This window comes from Fusarium phalaenopsidis, assembly GCF_050370095.1.
Source record: "Fusarium phalaenopsidis strain FUZ10S chromosome Unknown contig_32306, whole genome shotgun sequence".
NCBI classification, from domain to species: domain Eukaryota; kingdom Fungi; phylum Ascomycota; class Sordariomycetes; order Hypocreales; family Nectriaceae; genus Fusarium; species Fusarium phalaenopsidis.
This window is the reverse complement of record NW_028145403.1, coordinates 1,486,490-1,511,444: the sequence shown is the minus strand read 5'-3', so window position 1 is coordinate 1,511,444 and position 24,955 is coordinate 1,486,490. Positions and strand designations below refer to the sequence as shown.

Here is a 24,955-nt window from a genome sequence, read left to right as displayed (position 1 = left end):
CCTTGATCAATCATCTCCGGTACTTCGTGGTACTAACACGATGCTTTTGCACACCCTGTAGTTACAGGGGGACAGAATTCCGTCCACGTCAAGCCGCCGAGATCGGGCGGGGTGGCTGACGAGGCCGCGAACCGGCTCTTCCCACTCGGCTAGTTGCGGCTAGCTATATTTTCGTCGTGGGCAATCACCACATTGGATCAATTAATTCACAGCGCAGATATTGCAACTCTCATTTTTCAGTTGTTGAGATGGTACCATTCCATAGAAACCGCGAAGCGATATATTATCATCGAGAGGCTTCTCAAGAAATACGAAGTGACCGTGTTTATCCTGACATTCTACAAATCAGTTGACAACTCTACCACTGTACCGAGTGGTATGAAGCCTACGGAGCAGGAAGGAATGTTGCGAAAGGATTTCACACCGTTCACTTCCGATACATAATCAACAACTCAAAGCAACAGAAGTTAGTCCAAGGAGGCACAGTATCAGACTACTGATCCTTGAGCAACTACTAGCAATCATCTTGGTTAGGTTCTCTAACACATCAAGGTCAGGTGCACCGTGGCCTGGTCCCCAGTGGCCGCATTTCAGCTGTCCACCGCCTGGCGTCATAAACCTCGATATCAGAGCATTGGGGACAATTTCCTATCATGGGGCATGAGTTTAGTACTGTGTGCAATTGTATCACAATCCAGGTTCCTTGCCAACATCGTAAAGTAGACGGTTTACACAGTCAAGGTATTCTATGCCTTCATATGTCAAGGTTCATGCAAAGCAGTAATAGATTGTAGGTGTGTAGTTAATCTCTGGTACGGCATTTCTCGTCACCTATGGCATTGAAACTGCAAACAGGGTCCCTTCTGGCTCGGTTAAGCCATTGAAAAAATAACCGTAATGAAGATGTGGTGAGTTCACTACCAGAGTTCCCAGTCTCCGCCCTTCATTCATACGTGCAAAGGAGGACAGACGCCAGCTATTCCACTCACAGATATACGATTGAGCGAACTAGAATCCTCTGTATATGTTTCTCGAGCTCCGGCATATACGGGGCTTTCCTTCGGTATGGGTCCAAAGTGCTTCCGAGAGTGCCGGCAGCCCCATGCAAACTGGTGAATTTCAAGTCAAGCCCCGGTGTTCAAAATGGCCATGCTCACAAGCTTCCTATATAGTATTCAACATGCGAGTTTTAGCTTTACATGTATTCTCCGGATCACACCGCCTTATCAAAGCGAAAGAGCGGCCTCGTCTTGTCGGTCAAAGCCCCAAAGGACGGACCTCGGCGCTCATATTCTGGACAAGTTGTCCAAACTTCTACACTTCCAGACATTGATGGGTACTGATAGCATGTGTGAAATTGTTTTTCCGTAAAGAAGCCCAGCCTACCGACGCGCTTGTAGGGGTTGAGTGCTAAAGATGGAACCGCATCTCCACAAATCGTATGAATGGCAGCGAACTGGCCATTTATGGTTTCCGGACCAATTCGCGGCCACTTGTTTCCTCCAATCGCGTCGGACGGAGGTGTTTGCTCCATCACGTTAGACAGCCTTGCGTGTAGATTACAGGATCGTACAAGAGGAGTGCCGTCTTAGGTTGTTCCCTAGTAACCACACGACTTGGCGGATTCTCCGTCGGTGCCGGTCTCATCGTGAGAGGCTGAAAGTGCCTGTGGACGTGCCGAGATCCGGCCACTATCTGGCAGTCGAAATGACTGGAGATATATGAGGGAACTGGTTCCCCCTAAACTAGAGGCAATGAGATTGGGCCTCTACTAGAACACCTCATAGTCCAATTCTAGCCTAGTTTGGTAACCCACCGTCAAAATGGTCAAGCTTTCGTCCTTGCTCTCTGGCCTGACTCTGTCAGCTGGCCTAGTCTCCGGCTATGCCAACCCCAAGGCTTGCTCGGGAGTGTGCAACAACTCACACGATCCCACCATAATTCGACGCTCCGATGGCACATATTTCCGTTTTTCCACTGGTGCACGTATTGCTGTTCACACGGCGCCGTCCATCGAGGGACCATGGACCTACAAGGGTGCCGCACTTCCTCAGGGCTCCAAGATCAACCTGCCTGGAAACCAAGACCTCTGGGTTTGTACTTACCCATCTGAAGGATACACGTATGGAGCAGGCGTCTGACCTCTACTAGGCCCCGGACGTTATCCAGATCGGTAACGTTTACTATCTTTACTATACAGTTAGCGAGTTCGGAAAACAGAACTCTGCTATCGGCCTAGCCCGATCATCATCCATGGATGTGGGCACCTGGACCGACGTGGGAGCTACAGGCATTCGCTCTGATGGTACTAAGGCTTATAATGCCATCGATTCAAACCTCTTCAAGGATGGAAACACCTGGCGCATGTACTTTGGCAGCTTCTGGAAGGGCCTGTTCACCGTGCCCATGAAGAGCACTCCCACCAGCATCGCCAGCGGAGCGGGCTCGTCCAACGTCATCTATGAGCCTGTGACTACAGCGGTTGAGGCTCCTTACATGTTCAAGCAGGGCAACTATTACTACATGTTCTTCTCAAAGGGCAAGTGCTGTGGCTTTGACAAGGACAGACCTGCTGCTGGTCAGGAGTACAAGATCATGGTCTGCAGATCCAGCTCTGCCACCAATGGTTTCGTTGACAAGAGTGGCAAGTCTTGCACCAACGGAGGCGGTACCGTTGTGCTCGAGTCCCACGGTTGGGTCTACGGACCTGGAGGACAGGGCGTGTATAACGACCCTACTCATGGCACGGTAAGTATTCTTTGACAATGCAAACTGCTCTCGCAGCTGTTTTGTTGCTAACATGAATATACAGGTCCTCTACTATCACTACGTGGACACAAGGATTGGCTACGGCGATGGACAAAAGGTCTTTGGCTGGAACACAATCAACTGGTCCAGTGGATGGCCCACTGTCTAAGCATACTTTTGGCCTTGATTTACGAACCGCACAGTGAATTAGCTCACCTGTTTCGTAATGGAACTTGACACAAGTAACAGTCAAGGTCATGACTGGTGCCTTACGATTCTTGGAACATGATTTATCGAACGAATATTGTACATAAAACATCAAATCTGGATAAACGACAGTTGCAAGGGGAAATCGGTCGATTTGCCATTGCTGCTTTCCTCTTCCACTAAAACCTGTGACTACCTTGCGGCTGAGATACCATCTTTAAACAGCTGCGGACATCCCACCCACGATCCCCCGAGAGACATTGCAGGGAACAGCGGGATACGCACAGAAAGTCCAGCATTCGACTTTCCAAAAAGGGAGCCGTCACCTTATGGCGAGGTAAAAAATCGAATTACTGGTCTTGTTCGTACTTGACCAGGCGCTGGGTTGCCGTCTCGGTCTTGTGGAATCGCCAGGGATTGACCTTTCGTTCAAAGAGTTCGTCCAATTCGGCAGCCGATCGACTAGTAATTCTTGTTAGCTATGAACTTTGTGCAAGTGTTCTAAAGACTTACCCAGCGACTTCAGGGATCAAGAGCCACATTCCAATGACAAATGGAAGGCCAATGCCGGCGTAGAAGAAGCCAGTCTTGAAGCCCCAGTTCCACTTATTAGCATTCACCATGTACGGTGTAAGAACAGACATGATGAGTCCTCCGAGAGAGTTGGCAGAGGCAGCAAAGCCTGATGTGTAAGGACGAAGGCGCTGTGAAGAGATCTCGCCAACAAAGCCCCAGCCAGCGGCACCGTTGGCAGCAATACCAATGTCTGGCACACGGAATTAGCATCGTGACTAACACAAAGAAAAAGGAGCATGACTTACTCCAGAAGCATGTGAATACGACAAAGATATATGTAGTGGCTCCCACTTGGGGGGCAACTCCAAGGATGCCGACAACAACACATGTCACCCACATCATGGTTGTCGCGATACAAGCCATCAGACGTCGACCAAGCCAGTCAACCAGGAAGACTGCAGCGACTACAGTGACGATCTGGAGAGACGTAGTGATTGCCTTGATGGAGAAGGGATCTGACAGACCGGCCTGCTGGAAGAAGTAGGTACCGAAGGTGCCAAAGAGTGCAAGGCCAGTGAACTGCTGTGTCATAATAGTCCACAAGGCCGTCAGGGTCCGACGGCCATCAGTTCCGCGGAAGATGGAAGTCCAACTCTCCCTGCGCTGCTCTGCAGCAACAGTTTGCTCGTGCTCGATGGCTAGTTCGAGGAGGTGATACTGGTGGTCCACATCGTAATCCTCGACGCCTCGATGAAGCCAAGTGAGGACCTTCTTGGCTTGTTCCTCGCGGCCGACAGTAGCAAGCCAAGCCGGAGACTCTGGGAGGATGAGGTAGATGATGAGCATGAGGCCAATTTGACCCCACTGAGTGTAGATAGGGGTCAGCCAGTTGTACGGGTGAAGCTTGCTCATGCGTTGAAGAGCAACATGGGTGAGGAAGGATCCAAGAGTCCACCAGAAGCTGTAGCACATCAGGAGGCCACCTCGGATCCGAACAGGGGCGACTTCGCTGATGTATCCAAGTACAGTCGCCTGGAGACAGCCGACCCCATATCCTGCCAGCATCTTTGCCACCAGCCACACTCCCCAGTTCCTGGCCAAAGTCTCGGCAAGAACGCTCGTGAGGAGGACGAACCAAAGCCAGTACATGCCAACCTTTCGGCCAAACCTGGCATTGATGAAAGACACAGTCGTCTGGCCGATGATTTGACCGACGTTCATACAAGCACCCCAGGCGCTGATGATGGGAGCGTCGAGATACTGTTTGCCCTCGGCATCGACCTTGGTCGCGAATTCTCGAACGAAGCCCTTGTTGGCAATAATACTAGCGCTCATACTATAGAAAGGTTGGCGGCTGTACATCTGCATCAGGGGCATTGGGTATAGGCACTTACGCGACTTGGTATCCGTCAGTAGCAGCACTAAAGGCGGCCAAGAAACAGATCAGGCTGACGAGCTTGAACTTCTTGACGGTTTGCCAGTTGGTCAGCGTCTCGTAGCCGGAGGTGACCTGTCCCTTGGCGACGGCATCTTCAACGATTTCACTGGGCTTGATGGGGGCTTCGATTTGATCGTCGTGCTCGACAGTGGTGTTGGCGGCCTTTTCGGCCGAGGGCTTGGGCTCCGAGTTGTTGGCCATGTTGGAGATGGGGATGGTAGCTTGAGTTGATGAACAGAGGTCCCGAGAATGCAGGCTCTTTGCCTCTTTTTGTAGTTGACGTCTAGAGCCTCTCCGAACAGTAGTATAGGCCTCGCTAGCCCAATTCTGGATGGGCTGACTCTGGCCTGGGGTGTCGATCCGGGGATACGACCCACGGGGTATGGTGGTTGCAAACTGCTAGCGCTTCAGCAGCTGGTGGGGTTCGGGTGCTTCCCCATGGGACGATGGGATGTCCAGACCAGTCCATCGGGTTCATTTTGGTGATATGCCAAGCCGTCACAGCGATTCTGTTGGTGTAGGTAGGGATAGCTGAAGACATTAGTCTCGGTCCATGATATCCCGAGGTCAAAAGCTACATCAATTTATGACTAGACGGACATCTTTCCGGACAAACTGGAGGAGGAAAACCCGCGAGAAAGGAGTGCGGGTGGATGCCCACTCGCCAAGAAGGGTCGTGTGATCAGCACCACTGTTGGTTGCTTGACTAGACCCTGGTAGTTGACCAAAACGTTGTTCTAATGAGTAGGAATGAGGTAAGTATCAGAAAAATTCGACATGTCTTTGCAACTTGGTCGTGAAGGGCAAACGACGTTAAGGTAGCTGCATTGAATCCCTTGGTTGACGAGGCATTGGGGCTACCAGCTTGTAGGCTACCCGTCGGCCATCTGAAAGATCGGCACCTCTGTTCATCTCTACATTGTCCGCCCACATTACTAGAGCTTGCTGCTCTTCTGTCATGAACTCAAGGTTGAGGGACTTTGTCAAGACCACTCTGCGGGGAAGCAGGTGAGGATCGTGAAAAAACGATCCCTGTCGATTGAAGAGGGTTTTCCGACAGGTTCTCCGACAAGCCGAGTACGCGGGTTCGGTATGCAACCCTCCATCACGAGTCGTTTCCCGACGGTTTCCCGACAGCTAAACCTCGCTAGGGCCAGCGGCTGGGGGCGGAATTGGAGAGCGTAACTACAGTATACTCCCTGTATGATTCACCACTGATGACAAAGCCGGGGGCTATTCCCACTAACCAAGAGGCCTCAGCGCCAGAAGACTTCAAGGGAGAAGAAAGAAAGAATAAAAATAAATAAAAAGCTATATATTTAATAGATATATTCTTTTATTATAGTAAGAAGGCCTTATATAACCCTTGCTCTATAAGAGTATTTTTTCTTTCTTTTCTTACTCTTATTAGTGAGGTGCCGAAGAGGGCTTCTATGTTTTGGTCTAATTAGCCTAAATGCGAGCGCTTGGCTTCATCCTTCGCCAAGAACCTCTCCCTGTACATCGTCCAGACCAATTCAGCTCTTGTTCTCAATACTCACGATTGCGGGGAATGACACCATCATGATTTTCGTACAAACGAACTATAAATGAGTCGTCCAACCCTACCCCATGACCCCCTTTGACAGACATCGCCCACGGCGGATGTCTAAACTCCCTGTGTCATAATGCCGACGCCACGTGCAATCAATCCCATTATACCGGGTTTCGCTCCGGATCCTTCCATTGTCAGTGTCTCCGGCTGGCACTTTCTCGTCACATCCTCTTTTCACTTGTTTCCGGGGCTCCCAATTTACGCCTCTGACGATCTTTTGTCATGGAAGCACATCGGTCAGTTGCATTACCCCCTCTCTGCTGTTCTTCATATTGACTGTGACAACCAGGCAACGCAATTAATAGACAAGCCCAGTTAAGTCTCGCCAAGTCTTCAACGAGACTCTCTGCCCCAAGTCCATCAACGGGAGGCAAGATTCTTCCAGCCACCGCTGGGTTGTACGCTCCGACAATTAGACACCACGATGGAACCTTTTACATTGTGTGTACCAACGCTGTCTTCCAGAAGGAGACTGGAGTGGCAAACAACTTCGTTATCTCTACTACAGACATTTGGAGGAGCACCTGGAGCGACCCCGTCTACTTTGACTTCGTCGGCATCGATCCAGACCTCTTTTTCGAAGACGGCACGACATACATCACGGGATCCGCGACTCCTGGGCCTTGGACGCGCATCAACTGCTTCGAAATTGATATTCAAACCGGCAGGGCATTGTCAGAGGAGCGAACCATCTGGAGAGGTACTGGAGGCGTTTACCCCGAAGGTCCGCACATTTACAAACGCAATGGGTGGTTCTATCTGCTCATTGCTGAAGATGGTACCCACGTTACACACATGATCACCATGGCTCGGTCAAGAAGCATCTGGGGGCCCTACGAGCTGTGTCCTCACAATCCTGTCCTTACTGCACGAGATACCGATGAGTATATCCAACACACTGGCCACGGTGACCTGTTTCAGGACTATGATGGCCATTGGTGGGTTGTGTGTCTGGGCGTCCGAAAGGACACGCAGGGGAGATATGCCATGAGCCGAGAAACATTCCTGACACCTGCTGAATGGGAGGGCGAATGGCCAACCTTGGCGACCGTCAAGTCAAGTGTCGATGCTGCGAATCTCAAACATGAAAGCTCTTCACTCTCAGTGGAGCTAGGCGTGGACTATGTTTACATCCGAGATGCTTTTTTCGGTCACTACAACTTCGATGCACCTAGCTCCAGTATCACACTAACAGCGACCTCTGTAGATCTCTCTGACCCTGAGGCCTCTCCTTCGTTTGTTGGAAAGAGGCAGAGATTGTTGCAGGGATCAAGCGGCGTTGTGGTTGCCAACATTTCTGACGCCTGGGCATCTGGCAATCTCAAAGGCGGCCTGGCTTACTACAAGGATGAACATCGACACTTTCGCATCTTTCTCGACGCCTCCGATACCAGCATTGTCTTTGAAGAGAAGAACAAGGCTCAGGAAATTTCTAAGACAACTCGACACCCTTTGGAAAGAGTTCCCGAGAATGTCTCGTTGCTGATGAAGTACACGGAGCAAGAATTTCACCTGCTGTACGCCATCAACTCCGAGCCGGAAAGGTCTTGGATAAGACTCGCCGTTGTTGACACGTTGGATATGACAGATCCAGACTTTGTCGGGCCGGTCATTGGGATTTTTGCAGTTGCTGATACAGAGGGACTCGAGGTCAGGTTTCGAGATTTTCACTGTGATTGAAGTCCAGGAAGATGGGACGAGGCTCCAGGTGAACAATTTGACGGCATTCTGCCAATACTCTTATAGCCACTCCCTTGAAAGATTGGATAAGGTGAACCAGATGGGCACTTGAGGAGACTCATCATTTTGTATTGACATGCGGTTATTGGTGGGTTCGCCTTTTAATGTTGAAATCAATCAATCAATTAATAGCAATGAAGATTGTCTCAAGGAAGGAGCCTAAAAGCTGCCCCTTTTCCTCATGGCCCCTGAAGAAGATGATGAGGGTGACCGGAGCCGCAATCAGCCCAACACTCTACTCAAAGGCCAGGATAGAAGATCGCAACTCTGCGCCCTGTCGGTCGTGCGTCTTCTCAACGTTGCTTTGATGTCTTCCAGTACGCTGCGACCCCAGTCGCTGGTAAACCAAGCGACCGAGTGCGCTTCATGCAATAGAACACAGTATCGAGCAGTCGCAGCAAGCGCAACCTCGTCTAAATCCGCCAACAGTAACAGAAATTCATGTGAGAGGATAACTGGCCATGATGTGACAACTCGCCATTCATACGGCGTGGGGGCGTATTCAACAGCGTGCTCGACACAAGCAATGAGGTCAAGAATTGCTCGCTCAACAACGTGGCTTGACCTAGGATCATGCAAATGGCATCGCCCAAAGTGCCGTTCTAGTTCGTGTAGGCTGTCCAGCAGTTGCTGCAATCGGACCGTGGGTTGTCTTGAGTACTGCCGTGGCTCGAAGAGCGGTGCCAGGCGACCCTGGTGAATGACGTCCTCTGACGATTTCAAAACAGCGTACATGCCGCGTAAAACGTGGAAAATGTCGACAAGATCCTTTAGAGTGGGTTTGGGGCCGTCTTGGTCGTCGTGAAATACTGCCAGTGAAGCGAATGAACCAATTCCCAGGAGAACGCCTGCTACAAAACAGGCGTGGCTGACTTCGGGTGTGAGATGCACCAGCCGAGAGCTGATACCGCGAGCGGCTTCGGTCTGATGTTGCAGACCTCGTGTCCAATATGCATGTCTCTGGCTTGGGTTGAGGTAAGCCAGGTGGAAGGCCGCCACGGCAAGGAGCTGGTGCATCAAGGCGTCATTGTGAAAAGCGAGTCGGGTATATTCGACCTGATGAACGTGACGAAACTCGACAGATCCTGGCAAAGTATATGAGGCCGACATGTCGTAGTGATGCATCAGTTCCATGTCGCTGGTCCATGATTGTGGCGGAGGCGGCTCGCTTGCTTTAGGAGTCATGAAAAAAGGGGTAAGATGCGGGGATGGGCCTTGCCAGGGAAACTTGACCAGTCGGTCGTCATCGCCAGAGCTCTGGTTCCTGGAGTGAGAATATATCCCCGGCATTGCTGCATGATGGGCCACCTCGGTGGTCGGCACATGGTCGTCTGCCTCATTCGACCTTGCTGGAAGCTGTGGTACTGTTGCAACTAGGCTACATGCCCACCCATGCTTCGCACATGCAGCACAGGGAACTGCTTCGTCGCACTTGCATAGCCAATTCAGTTACTTGTCATGCTGAGGCACGCAATGAGCAAACTAAGAGCGCGGGGGCACTGACCTTGACACGTCTTCTCTTACATTTCACGCAGCCCAGACGAGATTTTGAGTGACCGGGACGCATTGTGAAGGCAGACATTTCAAACACTGCCACAGTAGGTATTCAACAATAGGAGTATCTGAAAGGAGATGGTTTTCGCTTGAGAAATGATGACACTCGAGGAGAAACTGGCCTCGAAGCTCTTGAGCGACCGATGATGTGCTATAGATCCAAATGGCGTGCTCAAGACCGCCTCGGACGGCAAGGTACTAAGAATCGCCCTGTTTCTACTACAGAAATATTTCATATAGCAGGCGTGTTGATTTGAAACTCTTATATTTGTATGTCAAAGCTACCAGAATGTCCAGTCTCAGCCACGCACCCAGCTGTGACGCTTCCCGCAAACCCCCGTGTCTTAGACGATTCTCACAGCTTGAGCTTCGCCAGTCCCTTGCAGCAGCTGGCTCTACTCCCGCCTCTCCATATCCTTAAGATACCTTCTGCTATTTGGTGAATGTCCCAAAATTCGTTTAGAGTTTCCATTTGGATCCCTCAGGTCGCCTTCCAGTGCGGTTGAGAATCAAGCACTGGAGGTTCGAGACCAGCGTGGCAGCGACAGCAGTCGCAACCAGGGACAAGATGACTGTCCAGCCTCTCGGATAGAAAGGCGGACTATCGTCTGACCGGAAAATCTGGGCGCCCACGATGCCGGCGACATTGGCACCCATGATGTGAATCGCCATTGTCACGGACCTCTCGGCCTCGGAAATACAGTTCATCGAGAGCCATGATCCATGAACAGGGTCTACGCCAGTTAAAGGCATGCTGATTAGCACTCGAGTCATCGAAAGTGTGAGAGGCGAAGGAAGGCAACTCCGGGGGGGTAGTACGAACGCCAACTGGTAGAAAAGAAGTTGCCTACAGCAAGAAGACAGAATCTCGCAATTCCGTCTTGGCTGTGGATCATGGATCGATTGGCAATCTGGAGGGTCTGAGGTCAGATTCGAGCCCTATCATCCCAGCGGGCTGCTACACAAGGAATCATGGTCGGGCAACGTACCATGAATGCGAGGTTGCAAATCAAAGCAACGAAAACGACTGGACCGCGCGATTTGAGCTTATCCCTGAGGCAAAAGCTATTAGTGCCAAGACGTGGTCGCTTGGATAAGATTACACACGAAATAAATCCACAACTGAGATTGCCGATCAAAAGAACCCATGGAGGGACAGTCATCATGGCGATGGCGCTTAGGTTGCTGAATCCCATACCGGCAACCAAGGATGGCGAATATGTTCCAAGACCCTGGGCTGGAGAAATAGCTGCTATCGTGGTTATGACATGTGGCAGGAGTCGCCAATTCGTGAGCTGTATGGTTGGGTAGTGTCAGTATCAAGGTTCCCATTGCTCGATATAACGCGTGTCAGGGTTGAGGTAGGCGTCCACAGAACATACCACACGGCGAAGCTCCCCCCACGTGACATTGCTACCAACCTTGACCCCTTTAGTTGGATCGTCGAGGATGATTCTTTGGCGAAGGATCTGGCTTTCACGCTCGTCGAAGTAGCGCCAACCGAATATCGAGACTGGATCAGTTGGTGACTTGGGGAAAAAAAGAATGAACAGAACTCCAGAGCAGAAAGACATGAGACCCTCGATCTAGTAATGCCGTCTGTCAGTACAGAACAAAGAGAATGTGCCATGAGGAGATTACAGACAATGAAGAGCCACCGCCAACCGGACAATCCACCATGACCATGAAGGTTACCGATACTGAAGGGAAACGGATGGGTCAGAAGAGTTTGTCCTTAACGGTCAGAGAGAGTACATACACCCCAAAGGCGATGAGGCCACCAAGAGCAGCCGCTGCCATGGAACCGGCGAAATAAATCGAGAAGCGTTTTCCCGTCTCAAACGTCTTGTACCAGTTCGTCATCAGATAGAGACCTGCAGGTATGAATCCGGACTCGCAGATGCTGAAGAGATGACAGAGCATGTCAGTTTGGCCAAGATCAAAACGGAACGGCGATATTCTAACCCCAAGAGTAAACGAGTTGCAATAAAGGCGCCCAATCCAGTTTGAAAAGCTTGAAAGGTTCCAACAAGCGACCTGTGCAGACCACGTTGTTAGTTGGCAATCCCTGCTGCCGACTTGGAGGGCCTCACCATGCAATGATCTGGAAACCAATCCAAATAGCTGGCCCAACTCTGTAAAGGATCATGTTGCTCGGAATCTGAGCATGATTTTGTCAATGATTGTCGAAGAAGAGAAGGGGGACAGTGTTTTGCGCATACTTCAAAGATGACAATGCCCGCAGACAGAAGCTGCTGGCCCACGTTGAAGTCGTTCTGGGTGATGCCGACATCTTGCAGAAACCCACTGTTCGGAGAGAAGGCTCTATGCAATCGTCAGCGCGACTGTGCGATATGAGAAACGAGCCATGACTATTGATCCGTACATATTTGACCGGTTGAGTGTTAGTGTGGAGAAGTCAAAGACGAGAATTGGCAGAATCAACCAGTCGACCCTGTCATCAGCTCAGTATCATTCTCAGCAGAAAGACCCATTGGATGTTGAGCAGGGAGGACGACTGACTTTTTAAGCAATGCTGCCTCCTCCTCTTTGCTCCAAAACGAGTTGGAGGAACTCCCATTCTCTTCATCTACACCGACGGTTCCTTGAGACGCATAAGCATGCTTCTCGTCTGAACTTCGGCGTGGATTCTGTTCTGCTGTCATGGCTGCATAGACTTTGCGACGACACTTGAGCGACTGGTGTAAAGGGGTGAAAGATCAAAATAAACTTGCTTGGTGCTCAAGCGGCGGTGTTGGATGTCAGACTGAGATGGACTTTTTGTAGGTCTTCCGAAGACGACGATATATGTCTTCAAGAAAGTACAACACATTGGTCCATGTCTAGACAATGATACCAGCAGAGCGCAAGATAACGTCATTCGATACCCTGCAGGAAATGTTCAGATGCCCCACAGCGGTACGAGATGCATTAGCGCGGCAGCTGCATCACTTCCCCTTCCTTGGTTGTAGGCGAAGCATCCAGTCCATAAGTAAAAGGTGTGCGCGGCAGCGACATGAGATTAAGCCCATCAACTCCAACTATCACCTCATTACAACAAGAAATTCTCAATTCCTACTACTCAAGGACTACCATTAGCTCTACGAGAATGCACTTTGCGACGTATCTCGTTGCAGCAGCCGGACTTGCATAGTCCTCGCTGGCCCTGGCCATTCAGGACCAGAGTCCCTTGGGAATTCATCTCCACGGCAACTCGGTTGGTCGACAGCCTAATGTGATTTTGATCTTGACAGATGATCAAGATCTGCACATGAACTCCTTAGACTACATGCCCCTGCTTCAAAAGCACATGGCAGATGAAGGCGCCCAATACAAGAAGCACTTTTGCACCACTGCAATCTGCTGTCCCGCGCGTGTCTCGCTCCTTACTGGAAGACTCGCTCACAATACTAATGTGACTGACGTCTATCCGCCATACGGTAGGTCTGAACGTTCAGTTTGGATCTGAAGAAGCTAAAAGGTTCTGTTCTGCAGGTGGCTACCCCAAGTTTGTGAGCAACGGTTTTAACGATGCATACTTGCCAGTCTGGCTGCAAGCCGCGGGCTACGACACATACTACACAGGAAAGCTCTTTAACGCCCACACAGTCCAGAACTACAACAAGCCATGGCCGAGAGGCTGGACCCAGTCAGACTTTTTGCTCGACCCCTTTACGTACGCCTACTACAACTCAAGCTTCCAGCGCAATCACGACCCTCCACGGAGCTACGAGGGCCAGCATAGCGTTGACGTCCTCGCCGAGAAGTCCTACGGCTTCCTGAAGGAGGCCGTCAAAGCTGACAAGCCCTTCTTCCTGGGCATTGCGCCCCCCGCCCCCCACACCGATGTAGAATTCAACTGGGCTACCGCTCGTGATAACTCGGCCCTGCATCTGGGAGGCGTCAACGCCACTGTCACCTTTCGCCCGCCAGTGCCTGCGCACCGGCACGAGCACTTGTTTCAAGACGCCAGAATACCCCGAACGGAAAACTTCAACCCCAAGACGCCGTCAGACAGTGCTCGGTGGATTCAGCAGCGGCCCCCAGTCTCCCCTTCGGATCTGGAGCTGTACGATCATTTCTACCGGCAGCGCCTGCGGACACTGCAGTCCGTAGACGAACTTGTTGATGGTCTGTTCGATCGTCTAGACAGACTGGGCTTGCTTGATAACACCTATGTGTTTTACACGACGGACAATGGCTTCCACATTGGTCATCATCGCCTCCCCCCTGGCAAGGAATGTGGCTTTGAAGAGGACATCAACGTGCCACTACTCGTACGCGGACCTGGTGTCCCTGCTGGCACTCGGACAGATGTAGTCACAACTCATACGGATCTGGTTCCGACCATCCTCAAGCTGGCTGGGGCGGCTCTGCCGGAGGATCTGGATGGCACCGCGATCCCGCTGTCTCGAGAAGACTTGTATGAAGCGCAGGCCACGCGCCACGAACATGTGACGATTGAGCACTGGGGCTTTGCGAATTACGAAGGAGGGGAGCTTGATATTGGGTTGCGCATCCCTAACAACACATACAAGGCGGTCCGCATCGTCAGCCCGGACTACAACCTTTACTACTCGGTATGGTGCAGCGGTGAGCATGAGCTCTACGATCTCAAGGTAAGACAACTTTCAAGGCGTACAGTTGAACCAGGCTGAGACTAACCATGCCCTGGGCGCGAAACAGACCGACCCCTATCAGCGTCGGAACCTTGTGTCTGTGGAGGGTAGCAAAGTTGACGGCGTGCCTCTGCATCGCCTTATCTCGCGCCTGGATTCGCTCATCATGGTACTAAAGTCTTGCAAAGGGGCGACATGCGCGCGGCCCTGGGTTGCCCTTCATCCTCAAGGCAATGTGCAAACTCTGCATGACGCACTATCGCATCGCTTTGATGCGTTTTACTCTCTGCAGCAGCGTGTTGGTTTCGATCGCTGCGAGCTGGGCTACATTGTTGACGCCGAAGGACCGCAGTTTGACAACGACGGTCTGGTCTACCAGAATGGCGTTAGAGCTAGCGAATGGGTGTGAGCCAGCTGAGTCGGAAGACGCAGAGGGCTGGTGGGCGGATCGCAACGTTGTAGCTACTGTAGCTTGCCACACAGCTTTCATAGACACTATACCAAGTCTGAATGAAATACACCATGTCATACAGTGCGCATTGTCTGGTGTCAGTTCCACATTGGGGTCAGCTGCTTAACTGTTTCATTCGCTGTTTCTGTAGCCTGCTGCTACAGCCAGGCCTTGGAACGTGCAAAAAGAGCGAGGCCATGCCGCCAAGCGATATCTACCTTGGATGAGGCAGCCGATAAGATCAAGCTGGAGGGCTATGACCCGCCAGACACAGACAATCTGTTGTCACCAACCAATCACGGATGGAACGGTGCGAGGTGCAGAGTTCATGCGACACGATGGACCTCCACACTTCTCAAGTAAACCCTTAAGGCTCAGCCCACCCCAGCAAGGAGTGGTGATCAACCATAATAGCAGCGGTGCGACGTGCAGCCGTCTTCCGGTGAGGCTCTCCAGAATTTCGCTCCGAGTGGGCTCCCACTGGTTGGCTGTTGGTCCAAGCAAGGTTCTCTGTCTGTCATCAATGATTGCGGCATGTCCACTATCGATGAGATCACCTCCGCCTCTAGCACAAACGGCGAATTGCCTCAGATCAAAAATGGATAATTGAGATAGCTGAAAGCACTGCGCCGATTCAGGGGCAGCGGGGCACATGGCGCCCTTTCAGAAACCAGGGTAGTAAAAACCTGTTTAATCTCGCCATCGATTCTCATTCTGAATCCCAGCTTACACTTTGAATATCAATCCAATTCTGTTAGGCCCATCAACGCTCGTCCCTTGCTATGACAACAGCCAGCTCTCAGTATCACAATGAAAGAAGCCCCCTTCTAGGCAGGGCGCCCGTCAAGGACGCGACTGGTGTCAAGTCAACCACTGCAATTGCCTCGCCATCCTCCCAGAGGTACCAGGATGAGGCATTACAACAGGAGGTCAACATTATAGTCAACACCCACGCCGCAGACGAAGAAGCGGCCGCGGATGCCGAAGCAGCCACTCAGAACAAATCATCAGTCGCGAAAAGAGTCATCTTGGTTTTGATGATCAGTAAGACACGACGCCACATCCCCTTTATCCTTGGCAGATGCTGATGAGCACGGGGCGTTTGGCATGCTGACAATCAAAGGCACCTTTCTTGGCAGTTCTGACAACTCGCTCGTCATGGCAACGCATCCAACGATTGCATCCGAGTTTGATGCTCTTGGAATGTCAAGCTGGCTGTTGACTGCTTTTTCCTTGGGGGGCGCTACAACCCAGATAACGGTGAGGTCAATACGTCGGCTCAGTTTCGTTTACAACGTTATTAGAAGACGCACATACTGATGACTCCGGCGTGCCTCTTAGATCAGTAAACTCGGCGAAATCTTCGGGCGCAAACAGGTTGTGCTGACGGCCCATGTGGCATTTGCTCTTGGCTGGTAAGTGTCGATTTCCTCGGCGACAAGAATCGCAGGACGCTGACTCTACACATCAAGTGTTGCTGTGTATGTACGCTCGTCCTCCCGAATCTTCCTCTAAGCAGACACTTACTCGTCATATCTTGGCAACCAGAGGCGTTGGGCAGTCGATGTGGCAGGTGATCCTCGCAAGGTTGCTGTCTGGAAGCGCAGGCGCAGGTCTAGGCGTCTTGGCTTCGCTCGTCATCACAGATCTAGTACCGCTGCGAGAGGTTGCTGTCTGGCGTAGCTACATCAATGTCGCTAGCACTCTTGGCCGGAGTGTCGGCGCGCCGTTGGGAGGCTGGCTGGCCGACGCCGTCGGTTGGCGTTGGTCTTTTATCGGCCAAGGCCCCCTGATTCTGCTTGCTGCACTCTTTGTCTGGGTTAGCTTTCCAGGTCAGCTATCTCAGGGTGAGCAGCGTCAAACAACCTTGACACTGTCGAGAAGGTTGGCGCGCATCGACTGGGCTGGTGCTTCTCTTCTCGCCCTCACCATCGCCTCGGTATTGCTGCCACTCGAAATAGGCGGTGTCAACGTCCCTTGGAGCCATCCCCTCATTCTCTGTCTCTTTGCGGGTCATCACCTCTTTCTCGCAGGGTTCATCTACATTGAGACTCGTTTGGTCCAAGAGCCTATCATTGATCTCAGCATCTTCAGAGACAAGCACGTACTTGGTTGTTTTGGTATAATGTTTCTACAGATTAGTGCACAGATTGGGGTAAGGTTCTTCCAGAGTCTGTCTTAAGAACTAACTGTCAAAGTTCTTATGGACTCCCACCACTGACAGTCGTTCAAATTGCAGCTCATGTTCACAGTTCCGCTCTACTTCAAAGTAACCGTGGGTGCCTCTAACGCTGAAGCTGGGGCTCGCCTATTCTCAGCTGCCTTGGGAAACACAGTTGCAGGTATCATGGCCGGCATTTTTATCAAGCGGTAAGCAGCCAAATCACGCAACTGGCCGGGCAATTTGAGTTAATCCGTGGACAGAACCGGAAATCATCAAGCTCTGCTCATCACTGGAACACTCCTTTCTATTTTCAGCTACTTACTAATCATTTTACGATGGCACGGAAATACCAATTGGCTAGAGTCTATATATTCTCGTCCGGTATGCCGTGGCTCCTTGCTCTTATCGGAGTATTTCGTCGTAGCTTTCCTAACATGGTTTCTAGCGGATTTGGGACAGGATTCGTCCAAAGTGCCGTTTTCATTTCTCTCCAGTCCGCTGTAGAAAAGGCCAAACTAGCGGCAGCAATCTCATGCCTCTATCTCTCTGTTGCGCTGGGCTCCACGCAGGGCCTAGCAATGATTAATGCTGTGCTCCAGCTGGCAGTTCGCCGAAACTTGGGAAGGCGCCTCGCTGATATTGGCCTGGACCCCGTCCAAAGAGACAAGGTATAATGTCGCCGTCTTTTTCTTTGCGCTACTGGAATGATTGGGACTGATGTGCGTCTAGATCATTACCGATGCTCTCGACGACATGAGCTACATCCGGGATGCCCCAGCGCAGATTGCCAAAGCGATTACCACCTCGTACGTTCATGCTCTTGAATCGACTCATTGTAAGTGGATTTATCGCAGTCTGATCTGAATTTGGTGCTAATGTCGCTTCACAGGGGTATCTCTTGGTTTGGTCACCATTGGCTTCATTCTCATCCTGTCTCTGAGACAATACAAGGCATGAAGCAGTTCTTTGTAAATGGAATAGTGGTGCCGACTTGGTTCGTGAGCAGGCACGGCAACGGATGGATTGGCGTGGCAGCCTCCCCCAACACGTCTGCAAATCTCAATCTTCCTGGTGCACTTGGGCGTGTTTTTAGGAAGCAGAGTGGCACGAGCAGGCTGCTTCTTCAGTCTGTATGTAGCTATAGAGAATCCTAAAAGCACAGCAAGTCCTGTGTTTGTTCTGTTGACTGAATCAGAGTGCAAATTAGCATATGCGGTCCTGATACTTCTAGAAGCTGCGTTTCAATAACGTCTACTCACCAGATTCTTCCGCGTTATACTTGGAGCCAGCTGATCAAACCCTATGAGGCAACTCTACTCGTCCCTCGCATCCCACGCCCTGATATCTTGACCGGTGTAGCACGTTTTAATCCAGGTCAACTCGCAGCGATTTTCTCAACCCCGGTTTCCCCGCCTTCAGCACCGACCTGACCTAGTCTTGGCGAGAAGCCTTGGAATCCCTTCAGCCCTCCGGAAACCGACCCCATGTTTTTTCGGATGCACTGCCATGTGTTTGACCTATCATCGAGTCATCCGAAACAAACACATGATTGACAGCTATCCACAGTAGCTCTTGTCCTTGCCCAAAGCGGGTTTACGGTGTGGCAGCCCACGCGCGAGCTGCACCCCGGAGCCCAGCAATGTGGAGAAGTTGACGCAATTCTCCCCTCTAAAGCCGACATGCCCGGAGTTGTGCCATGAATTGCCTGTCTGGACCTAGCAGCCACACTCTAAATAACACCACTTTGTGCTTAGACATGCCCAAAATATCATGGTTTGCACTATTTAGTCTTTGAACCTCCGCATCGTCGAGTCGGAATGTCAGTTGTAAAACCTACGTCTCGGGGTCCTTGATCATCATTTACAGCCGTTGAACAAGTGCGACGAAAATGGCTACCACAGGCCGATCCTCTCTTCTTCCCTTCCCCTCCAAGCACCGCGTCTTTATCCTCACCGACATCACAAATGAGCCTGACGATGCCGAGTCCTTCTGCCGCTACCTAACATATTCGAATCAGTTCAAGACTGAGGGTGTTGTGGCCGTCACTTCAGTATGGCTTCGAGATACAGTTGCTCCGCACAAGCTGCAGGAGATTGTCGATGGTTATGAGCAGGTTGTCGACAACCTCAATGCGCATGCACACCCCGACTTTCCTTATCCCTCAGCCCAAGAGGTCCGAGGCCTCATCAAGTCCGGCCCGCCGGTATGTTTCCCATATCTCCATACCCAAATTTGAGAAACTAATCAGCTCTAGGTATACGGCATGGCCGCCGTTGGTGATGATATCCCACTTAGCGAGGGTGGTGAGCTGCTCCTCGAGCGACTGACCTCTCCCGACCAAGATCCTCTCTGGGTTATCGTCTGGGGTGGCGTCAATGTGCTTGCCCAAGTCTTGCACCGTATCCGCAACCGACCTAACGCTGCCGAACTGCGCTCCAAGCTTCGCGTTTACACCATCTCTGATCAAGACGACTGCGGTAGCTGGATTCGACAACAGTGGCCTGACATCTTCTATATATGCTCCGTCCACGGCTGGAACCAATACGGAAATGCTACATGGGTCGGCATCTCGGGAGATGTCGATGAGGGTGGCCCTGATCCCAGCAAGGTCACCGCTGACTGGGTCAAGGAGAACGTGCAGCTTGGCCCTCTCGGAGCTGTCTATCCCAAGCCCGCCTTCATCATCGAGGGAGATACCCCCACGTTCCTCTATCTCATGCAGAATGGGCTCAACTTCCCAGAAGAGCCTTCATGGGGTTCATGGGGAGGCCGATATCTCCCTGCGAATGTGAGCGATAAGGGCATTCCTAACAGAGGCCACTTCTGTGATGCCGCAGATGGCGTCACCGGTTTGAATGGTACACAGTTTAGGACAAACAAGGCCACTATCTGGCGTTGGAGAAACACATACCAGAACGACTTTGCTGCGAGGATACAGTGGACATTGACTCCAGATTTCACAAAGGTCAATCACCAACCTGTTGTTGCTGTTAACGGAGAGTTTGGTTATAAGCCTTACTACATCGAGGCCGATGCTGGATCAACCATTACCATCGATGCATCGAAGACATATGACCCCGACGGTGACAAGCTGTCCTATAAGTGGTTCCAGTACCGAGAGCCCAGTGCCACCCAGACGTACCACGGCTACGAGGTGTCGGAGCTTGACATCAAGGAGGTTGAAGGCAGCGATGGCAGCAAGGTTGAGGTCACCATCGCACCCCCAGAGAAGTCATGCATCGTTGTTAGGGAGCAGATCTCACTCGAGAAGGGATTGGTTCTGCATCTTATCTTGGAGGTTACAGATGCTGGCACACCGCCCTTGACCAGCTACCGCAGAATACTGATTCAGCCTATCAACCGGCAATACAAGGGGCCAGGTGTTGCTAAGAAGTTGGACGATGAGGAGCTTGCGGCCATGATGAAGCCTTGAGTATGTGGATAAAGATAAAATAATTCGCCGTACTTGGCTGTAAGAAATAAAAACGCCGATGATAACGAGTCTCCCGCAAGTCTATAGTTACATGCCATTTTCTTGAGAAACAGAAGAGTGATGTTCAATCTCCCACATCATTGTACCAATCTAGGTTCCCCCTCTGCAAGGTTCCGTGTTCAGTTTTTTCAACCTTTCTAACCTCTCCTTCATGGTTCAAAAATCTTTCAAGCCAGATTGTCATTCTTTGTAGCTCAGAGATTCGAGGTGTGTTCACCACAGTTCACTTCTCATCAGCCAGTTACTCCTCGGCAGCCTCATGGTCCTGGCGGTTTCTTCTCGCCTCCACCCTCTCGTGGTTCTTGAACAGGGCGAGGAAGCCCAGATCGTAGCTAGCCTTCAGCGTACCAGCCATGATGAACGACACCCAAAAGTAGTCCGAGTCCGCAAGCAGTCCAGTGATGAGAGGTCCCAAGCTCTGGGCACCGGTCTTGGCCACATTGATAAGCCCGGTGACCACGGTTCGTTCCTGAGGCAGAACGATGGCAGCGAGGAATGCGGATCGTGGTGCAACGTCCATGGACTGCGTGCAGGCTCGAAGGGTCAAGAACAGGACAGATAGGTGGACTTCATCCGGGATTGGGATGAGAGCCAAGAAGATGGCAGATGGGAGATGAGTGAAGACCATTGTCTAGAATATCTCAAGGTCAGGAAACAGAAAAGACATGGAAGATCATACATAACTTACCCGGACGTTTCCAAAGCGCTTCGCGAGAGAGGATGCCACAATCATGGATGCGGCGGCGATAATGCTAGTGACGAAGAAGATGGATCCCAGCTTTCCTTCTTCGATATGGTAGTGCGACTTGAAGAAGTAGGTAATCCATGAGCTGTTCCAACAATGAGTTTTGACACTGATAAAGGGGATAGTCGACATTGATACTTACAGAGGAGCGAGACCTGAAGCAAAGCTATCAAGAGCAAACAAAGCGCAAAGACAGACGACAATAGGAACGCTCTCGTGAGAGATTCTTGCCCGAAGTTGTTTCTTTGGAGCAGTCTGACTGGCACTCTGTTGGGGGTTGTTACCAGGAATGAGAGGCGTCTGTTCATCATTGTCGGCAGCTGGCACAGGCTGTGGTTCGTGGTGGATTTCCACATCGGAACTCAGCACAATAGCTGCGACCAGCTTCAGCAGACCGAGAATGGCATATCCGTAAAAGACTCTGCGATAGACGTCGACAACGTCCATGTGGAGGCTCACGCGCATGTAGTGAGTTACCCAGCCGCATGTCAAGATGCCAAACGCAGCTCCCGCAGTGCCGAAGAGGCTGTACCAGGCATAGACATCGCTCCGCCTTTCAGGATCCGTGACGTGAGCAATGATGCTCTCCTCGAGGCCTCTAAAAGGTCCGATCTCATTGCCACTAAACAAGATCTATTAGTGTAAGCCACAACACACAAATGAGATGACCGTACCCAGGACTGATGACACCAAAGATGGCAGCAGCCAACAGTATCCAATAATTGCCAAAGGTGGCAAAAACAAGTCCACTGCCAACCATGAGGATGGCTCCCAGCGCGAGAACAGCTCTTCGACCAACACCATCAGCGAAGAGGGCAAGCAGGAAGCTAATGACAATGTCACCCGTCAGGGTCAGCGTCATGAAAAGGCCAATATGTGTCTGAGAAATTCCCAGTTCCCTCAGATAGGCAACCAGAACAAGTGTCGATGAACCATAGGCGAAAAGCCGGATGAACCTTTGAGTGCAAAGGATCTTGACGTCGATGGTAGAGTTGTAAAGAGAGACAAGGCCAAGTTCTTCAAGAACCCTATGTGCGGCATTGTACCAGTGCTTCGGTTCGTCGTCTGTCGCCATGATTGATTGCTGAAGCCAAAAGTCTCAAATGAAGAGTCATAGAAGTCCAAGTTTTTCCGTCTGGCGAGCAACGGGGTTTCTGCTTTTTACATTGCCTCTTGATATCGGCTCCGAGGCGGACATATTACGAATGAGCAAAACCATGCTATTTTTGGCCCTGTTTGGAAGTGGATAGTTGTGTCATGGCACCGTAAAGCACAGTTTTAACTCCGACCAGCCGCCGATGCTCCGAGCCGAATTGCTCGGCTGTCTAGGGTAGTCCAATGAGATGACAGAAAAGGTTGATGATAAACAATTAAATGAAGTACCTAGGTAGATTTTGTATATAGGTGGTGGTTGTAACTAAGAATACTTGGTCTATTTTACAAAATTGAAACGTCTTCTCCCTCACGACGCGCAGTGCACGGGCGAGTCACCTTGATGTTTTACCGTGATACCACCCTGCTATGCCCCGCCCACTGTTAACTCCTCTGATCTTTGAAAGCAGATTTTACACAAGAGATGTTACAGAGGATACGGTATCAGATCAATAATGTTTTAGAACAAACGGCCCATCCTCTATTCCCGTGAAAACCATTCCTTGAACGATCGCTTTCTCTTGACCTCACAGTATGCGTCAACCTGTTTTTCGGCATCGACCGCGTGGTCCCCATTAGGGCAAGGGATATAGCAGCTGCAACATGTTAGGAATGAACAACAGGTAGAGGGAGACCTAGGTAAATTTACGCTGAGATCTCCTTATACACTCCACACAGACAACGCTCGTTATCCTCGCACCCAGCAGGCTGCAGAAATTACTCGTTAGGAAGTTCTTACTTGAATTCCAGAAAGAAGAGGTACCTTGGCCGCTGCCTCGAGACATCGAGCAACCTTTGTCTGATCTGCGCACCCCGATGTTTGGGCACACACTCCGGCCGCGGCCAGAAGAGCAAGGACGATGGGGTATTTCATGCTGTATAAGTGCCTTTGAAGCAATTGACGTGTAACGTCTAGATAAAAATGAAAACAAGAAGCCACTCCAAGGATCTCAAGCGGGGACAGGACAGATATATACGTGCAAGATCAATTTATTCGCACACGCTAGAGGAACCCAGACTCGACAACCTTTGCCCATTTGGCTAGACAATTCCGGACCCAAGAGTCTTTCGCCACAAGATTCGACTGCTTTCAGTCTAATGGAATTGCAGCCACCATTCCCGGCTCGTCAGGGACGACTCGAAGTGAAGCAACGGAATGCAATCGTGCCTGGTTAGAGCCGCCATGACGCCACAAAGGGTCCACGCCTCCTCGTAACCCCTGATATGGCTTGAGGTAGTCTTACGGATTGACCCGGGCTTCGATTGCCAGAAATGAACAAGAAGTCAAATACAATAGGGGTCCTAAAGGCAAAAGTTTGGAGTGCTCTGTGTGTGCTGGTTGGACGGTCTGACGTCGTCATGTCTCAGCTGGTCCCTAGCTCCGATTCGCACTGTTCCCAAGACACGGAGTGGGGGCAAATCAAATATTTTCAGTAAAGATCGACACTACGCGGATGGGGCACCCGGAGAGAAGGCGCATCTGAGAAGGGAAAGCGGTGAAAAGACTTAACTGTTGAGATTTTAGTCGGACTATCTACAGCGTTACTCTTCTCAACTGACACCTACTTGATCATATAGTTTTAACCAAATGTGGGTTCTTTGGCTGAGCGGTTACGCGTGAAATGGTGCACGTGACCTACATAACCTCCACCCATCTTTACGTGCTTCACAACACTGCAGCTAGCCAGCTTTATCACCACAATACATCGCTTTCCACCCTTAGGCCTTCTTTCTGCACCAGCGGCCCATAGTTTGTTTATCCTCGTCAAAACCAACCCGTTCTATGACGACATCACTTTGGATGGAGCTTCTCTCATATCGGAAGATCGGAAGCCTGCTCAAGACTGAAAAAAGACTTGCAACAACATGTCTTTCCACTTGAGACGGACCCCGACAGTCCCAAGAACATTGTCACTCCTCCATAGTAACTCTATCTCCTCCTCAGTCCCATTCTACTGTCGACTTCAGGCGATGAAACGTACTGCAAGCTCGACAACAACAAGACCTAAGACTAAGAGGCGTCGTGCTTCCAGTCCTGGTCCAAAGCTGCCAGAGTATCATTTAACACCCTCGCTACATGATGAGAAGGGCGAAATTATCTGGCCAGCACCAAAGAGTAAGCTGGAGGCAGCAATGAGTTTCATTCACGAGTGGTGCGTTGTTCATTCTTCAAGACTTTGGTGTTGATACGAGAGAATTATTCGGGGCACATATACTTATTGAAATCTTCCACAGTGTTTCAGCCAAGCAACGAACCCTTATCATTCCTGATAAAGACGCCGACGGGCTCACCTCCGGAGCCATTTTGGAGCGGACCTTGGCGCTCCTTGGCCTTGACCGGGATCTAATATCAGTCCACACTATCCGAAAAGGCGGTAGTATTCACGATGACGTGTCTCGCAAGGCCCTGGCCGCTTATAAGCCTGCTTTTATCTTCGTTCTGGACCAAGGCTCGCAGCAGTCTCGTCCTCTCATCGAGGCTCCCCATAGAGCGATGGTCATCGACCACCACTACGCGGAGGAGAACGATCATC

The 24,955-nt window shown here is 51.0% G+C and overlaps 8 protein-coding genes across 8 annotated transcripts; 5 read left to right on the top strand and 3 right to left on the bottom strand.

Annotated features, from left to right (window-relative positions):
• Positions 1 to 1,823: 1,823 nt before the first annotated feature.
• LRP88_11334 (uncharacterized protein) lies at positions 1,824 to 2,917 on the top strand (the record flags this gene model as incomplete). Its single annotated transcript, XM_083247763.1, has 3 exons — positions 1,824 to 2,093; positions 2,152 to 2,748; positions 2,813 to 2,917. The coding sequence occupies 3 exons, from the start codon at positions 1,824 to 1,826 to the stop codon at positions 2,915 to 2,917; spliced, it is 972 nt and encodes a 323-aa protein (XP_083096911.1).
• Positions 2,918 to 3,305: 388 nt separating this feature from the next.
• Positions 3,306 to 5,110, bottom strand: LRP88_11333 (uncharacterized protein; the record flags this gene model as incomplete). The annotated part of the gene is made up of 4 exons (XM_083247762.1): positions 3,306 to 3,417; positions 3,469 to 3,721; positions 3,777 to 4,807; positions 4,866 to 5,110. 4 exons carry the CDS (start codon positions 5,108 to 5,110, stop codon positions 3,306 to 3,308), a joined length of 1,641 nt encoding a protein of 546 aa, XP_083096910.1.
• A 1,789-nt stretch (positions 5,111 to 6,899) lies between these two features.
• LRP88_11332 (glycosyl hydrolase) lies at positions 6,900 to 8,183 on the top strand (the record flags this gene model as incomplete). The annotated part of the gene is made up of 1 exon (XM_083247761.1): positions 6,900 to 8,183. One exon carries the CDS (start codon positions 6,900 to 6,902, stop codon positions 8,181 to 8,183), a length of 1,284 nt encoding a protein of 427 aa, XP_083096909.1.
• A 3,333-nt stretch (positions 8,184 to 11,516) lies between these two features.
• On the bottom strand, positions 11,517 to 12,463 carry LRP88_11331 (uncharacterized protein; the record flags this gene model as incomplete). Its single annotated transcript, XM_083247760.1, has 5 exons — positions 11,517 to 11,700; positions 11,891 to 11,958; positions 12,020 to 12,122; positions 12,184 to 12,252; positions 12,321 to 12,463. 5 exons carry the CDS (start codon positions 12,461 to 12,463, stop codon positions 11,517 to 11,519), a joined length of 567 nt encoding a protein of 188 aa, XP_083096908.1.
• Positions 12,464 to 12,963: 500 nt separating this feature from the next.
• Positions 12,964 to 14,825, top strand: LRP88_11330 (sulfatase family protein; the record flags this gene model as incomplete). The annotated part of the gene is made up of 3 exons (XM_083247759.1): positions 12,964 to 13,237; positions 13,293 to 14,416; positions 14,484 to 14,825. 3 exons carry the CDS (start codon positions 12,964 to 12,966, stop codon positions 14,823 to 14,825), a joined length of 1,740 nt encoding a protein of 579 aa, XP_083096907.1.
• A 1,606-nt stretch (positions 14,826 to 16,431) lies between these two features.
• Positions 16,432 to 17,988, top strand: LRP88_11329 (uncharacterized protein; the record flags this gene model as incomplete). Its single annotated transcript, XM_083247758.1, has 5 exons — positions 16,432 to 16,971; positions 17,107 to 17,237; positions 17,477 to 17,699; positions 17,761 to 17,866; positions 17,921 to 17,988. 5 exons carry the CDS (start codon positions 16,432 to 16,434, stop codon positions 17,986 to 17,988), a joined length of 1,068 nt encoding a protein of 355 aa, XP_083096906.1.
• Positions 17,989 to 18,919: 931 nt separating this feature from the next.
• Positions 18,920 to 20,464, top strand: LRP88_11328 (DUF1593 domain-containing protein; the record flags this gene model as incomplete). The annotated part of the gene is made up of 2 exons (XM_083247757.1): positions 18,920 to 19,234; positions 19,286 to 20,464. 2 exons carry the CDS (start codon positions 18,920 to 18,922, stop codon positions 20,462 to 20,464), a joined length of 1,494 nt encoding a protein of 497 aa, XP_083096905.1.
• Positions 20,465 to 20,765: 301 nt separating this feature from the next.
• LRP88_11327 (major facilitator superfamily domain-containing protein) lies at positions 20,766 to 22,344 on the bottom strand (the record flags this gene model as incomplete). The annotated part of the gene is made up of 4 exons (XM_083247756.1): positions 20,766 to 21,155; positions 21,213 to 21,354; positions 21,412 to 21,891; positions 21,944 to 22,344. The coding sequence occupies 4 exons, from the start codon at positions 22,342 to 22,344 to the stop codon at positions 20,766 to 20,768; spliced, it is 1,413 nt and encodes a 470-aa protein (XP_083096904.1).
• Between the last annotated feature and the right edge of the window lie 2,611 nt (positions 22,345 to 24,955).